Below are 3,219 nucleotides of genomic sequence, written 5' to 3'. Positions count from 1 at the left end.
TTACCAACTGATCAACAAATAATGATAGAAATGCACATTTGATTTGGTGTTGTCAAAACATTAAATTAATTATCATTTGTTCACTTTTTACTGTAATCTCTGGACTATTGAGCGCACCTGAATGTAGGTTGCACCCATTAAATTTAAAAAGGAAAAAAATAATTGTACATATATAGGTCACACTTCTCTATGAGCTGCAGGTATCCACTTTGTAACATGGGATATTTACACAGAAAGATGGTACACAGAAAGATTTCACTTTTAATTACATAAATGCTTAACAGTACAGTAGTCAAACAGCGTTTGAACAGCTCCTGTATAACCAACTCACACTTTAACATGACAAGGATCAAACTGCTCTCAACTTTCGCTTTCTTGTGCGTGCCCCACGCACATATATGCACATAGCCATTCACAGACAGACATATGCTACTAGTATAACACACAGTAGCCTACCAGAAAAGTCACTGATCGCTAGGGGTATTACTTCGTTAGCCCATAAAAATCCATAAATTAACCACATCATTGTTTAAGCCGCGGGGTTCAAAGTAAAAAAAGGAGCGACTTATAGTCCACTTATAGAAATTAAGGTAATTTAAACCCAAATCACCACAAAGATGTTTGAGTTGAGTCTTAATTGAATCTACCAGGTATGACCACAGAATGCAGGTCACAGATGAAGAAGCTCATAATCTTAACCACTGTTGTAAATCCTATAATAATGTGGATCTTATACAGGTCCAAATTTGAGTTATCTGTCTGTGCTGTGCAGATCGGACGCCTGGTTATTGGCCACAACGGCCTCCTCTCTACCCCTGCTGTTTCCTGCATCATCAGGAAGATCAAGGCCATTGGAGGGATCATCCTCACAGCCAGCCATAACCCTGGAGGTCCTGGTGGAGACTTTGGAATCAAGTTTAATGTGTCAAACGGAGGTAGGAAATATTAATAGGAAATTAATAATTGTCAGGTTTACATATATGACAAAGTAACAACACAAAATACGTCTGGATCTTTTTCTTGCAAGGGGAGAGTGCAACTTACTCTTCTGGCAGCTTCCTCATCAACTCCCAGTAGCCACACCCTTCCTCTGCTCTTTTATTGGGTTTATAAAAGTATCAGATTACATATCATGTGATCGTGTGTGAGCATATGAATGGGTATGGAGTAAGAAGGTGGGTGTGAATGGGGGTGTGACTGGTAATTTCTCCATCAGTCTTGAGCACACTAGATTATAATATGAGAAGCAGTTTCTTAAAGCGACAGTACAGCATGAAGCAATGATAATAAATTAAATTCTTTCAACATTTCCCTCCTGTTTATCATTGATGAATTCCAAATTCTCTTATCCTGCATTATGGCTCCTTAGGCTAGATTTTCCATAACATTCATTTTCATATCACACATAGTCTCCTTTGCCTTTATGAGGAGTAAATGCTACTGCTTTGGTTTTATTAGAAATTGGTGGGAAGATTGAGTTACAGGTGTCAACAAAGTCATGTTTCGTTGTTTCATTCCTAATTACTATTCTAATGAATCCCATTAGATCTACTCCAGTCTGATTTACTCCAAGGACCAAATATATTTCAGTTTGATTTGTTTTACCAGAGAGTTTCCAATTACTCCCCGTTAGTAATTTAGTCCAATTCAGGGACATAGTAATTGGATTTTGGGTGTTGGAAAAATCACGTAGGATTTTCAATTGATTTCAAATGTCTTTGTCTCTGTACACATTTTTCTGGCATTGTGGGAATCCATTGACCGGTATATCCTACTACCATGTTCCAGTCTTCACACCATCCTCTACAGGGCAGTCGATTCTGTTCACATCGGGCTATGGACATAATATTGAAAACACATATAGGTCATCAGGTTTTTAAGTATAGTTTCAATTGTTGCAATTAATTACTTAATTACGTATATATTAATTACGTATAGCTCCTATATAGCTACACCCCTTTGTAGTTGGACTTCCCCTCAACCAATTGGATCCTGTACCAAGAACCTCTGTCTCTTGCAATGTGAAAGATGAATCCAAGATGGTCGTTCAGCTATCTTTATGGCCATAGGTGTCGTCAGCAGGACCTGGTATGGGCCTTCCCACTTTGGACTCGACCTTTTTTTTCTTTACTTCTTACTTTTACTTTTTACTTCTTTTTGATGACCTTTATCAGCACCCAGTCGCTGACCTGGATTGGCGTACCGTCACCCTGCAAAGATATAGTATATCTGTGTATCTGGCATAGAGTTAGAATTTTGTATTTCTTTTGTTTTTAGCACAGTGGTGTTTTAAATTTATTTTCATCTTTTGGCTTATGCTTGATATGACTTCTTTCATGTAATAATTTCTATTGTCACACATCTTGGTATAATCTCTTTGACCAATGCTTTTGCCACTGTAATAGCATCAGCAGCTTTTGATGGGAACATACATACATCTACTCATTTAGAAAAGGCATCCACTATGACTAGACAGTGTTTCTGTCCTTCACTTTTGAAGTTCAATGAAATCCATATGTAGCACCTGGAACGGGTAATTAGGTTTTGGGAACTTAACTCTTTTTGGTCGGATGTTTCCTTGTGAATTATGTTTATCACATGTTATGTTTATCACATGTTAGACATGCTGCACAAAAACATGTTTTTTTAGTAATTATTAAAACTATAGTTGGTGAATACTTTGTTTATGGTATTCACCGTCCCTCCTGTTGAGACATGGCAAGGCCCATGGCTCAATATTGCAACCCATTTAAACAATGATTTTGGTAAAATTGGTTTACTTTCAGGTGATACATATATTTTATTGACTGTCTGACCTGATCCTTACATCACTTTCTCTCACTTCCTCTTTACCTTCTTTTCACTTTCTCTTTACCTTCTTTTCACTTTCACCTTACCTTCTTTTTACTTCCTCTCTACCTTCTTTTCCTGTTGATGCCCTCATGACATTGTGAATGCAGCAGAGTTGACATATGCTACAACAATCATGTGTTACCCGTACACACATCAATATCTGTCTCTCACCCCTCTTTTTGTGAAACAGTACATACAGTAAATGGAACATGCCTATTTTACCTGTTGAAAAGAAGAACACTTCTGTCATTGAAATGATATTGAAACAGTGACAGGGATTAAGGCATTCCCGACACACACGTGTGTTCTATGTAACATGGCTCTATTTGTGATTGACAACTGGACTGTCCAATAAGAGCCTGGTAC

General features: G+C 37.6%; 1 protein-coding gene across 1 annotated transcript in view; it reads left to right on the top strand.

Moving 5' to 3' along the window:
- Nucleotides 1-3,219, top strand: part of pgm5 (phosphoglucomutase 5) — a 35,462-nt gene that overhangs the window by 2,046 nt on the left and 30,197 nt on the right. Inside the window, exon 2 of the mRNA XM_008337218.3 lies at nucleotides 773-935. Within this exon, the coding sequence (XP_008335440.1) occupies nucleotides 773-935 (163 nt within the window). The remainder of the gene's footprint in view (nucleotides 1-772; nucleotides 936-3,219) is intronic.

The sequence above is a fragment of the Cynoglossus semilaevis genome, unplaced genomic scaffold (genome assembly GCF_000523025.1).
Source record: "Cynoglossus semilaevis isolate Cse_v1.0 unplaced genomic scaffold, Cse_v1.0 scaffold376, whole genome shotgun sequence".
Classification (NCBI taxonomy): Eukaryota; Metazoa; Chordata; class Actinopteri; order Pleuronectiformes; family Cynoglossidae; genus Cynoglossus; species Cynoglossus semilaevis.
Note: the sequence above shows the minus strand (reverse complement) of the source record. Positions and strands in the feature narration are given on the sequence as shown.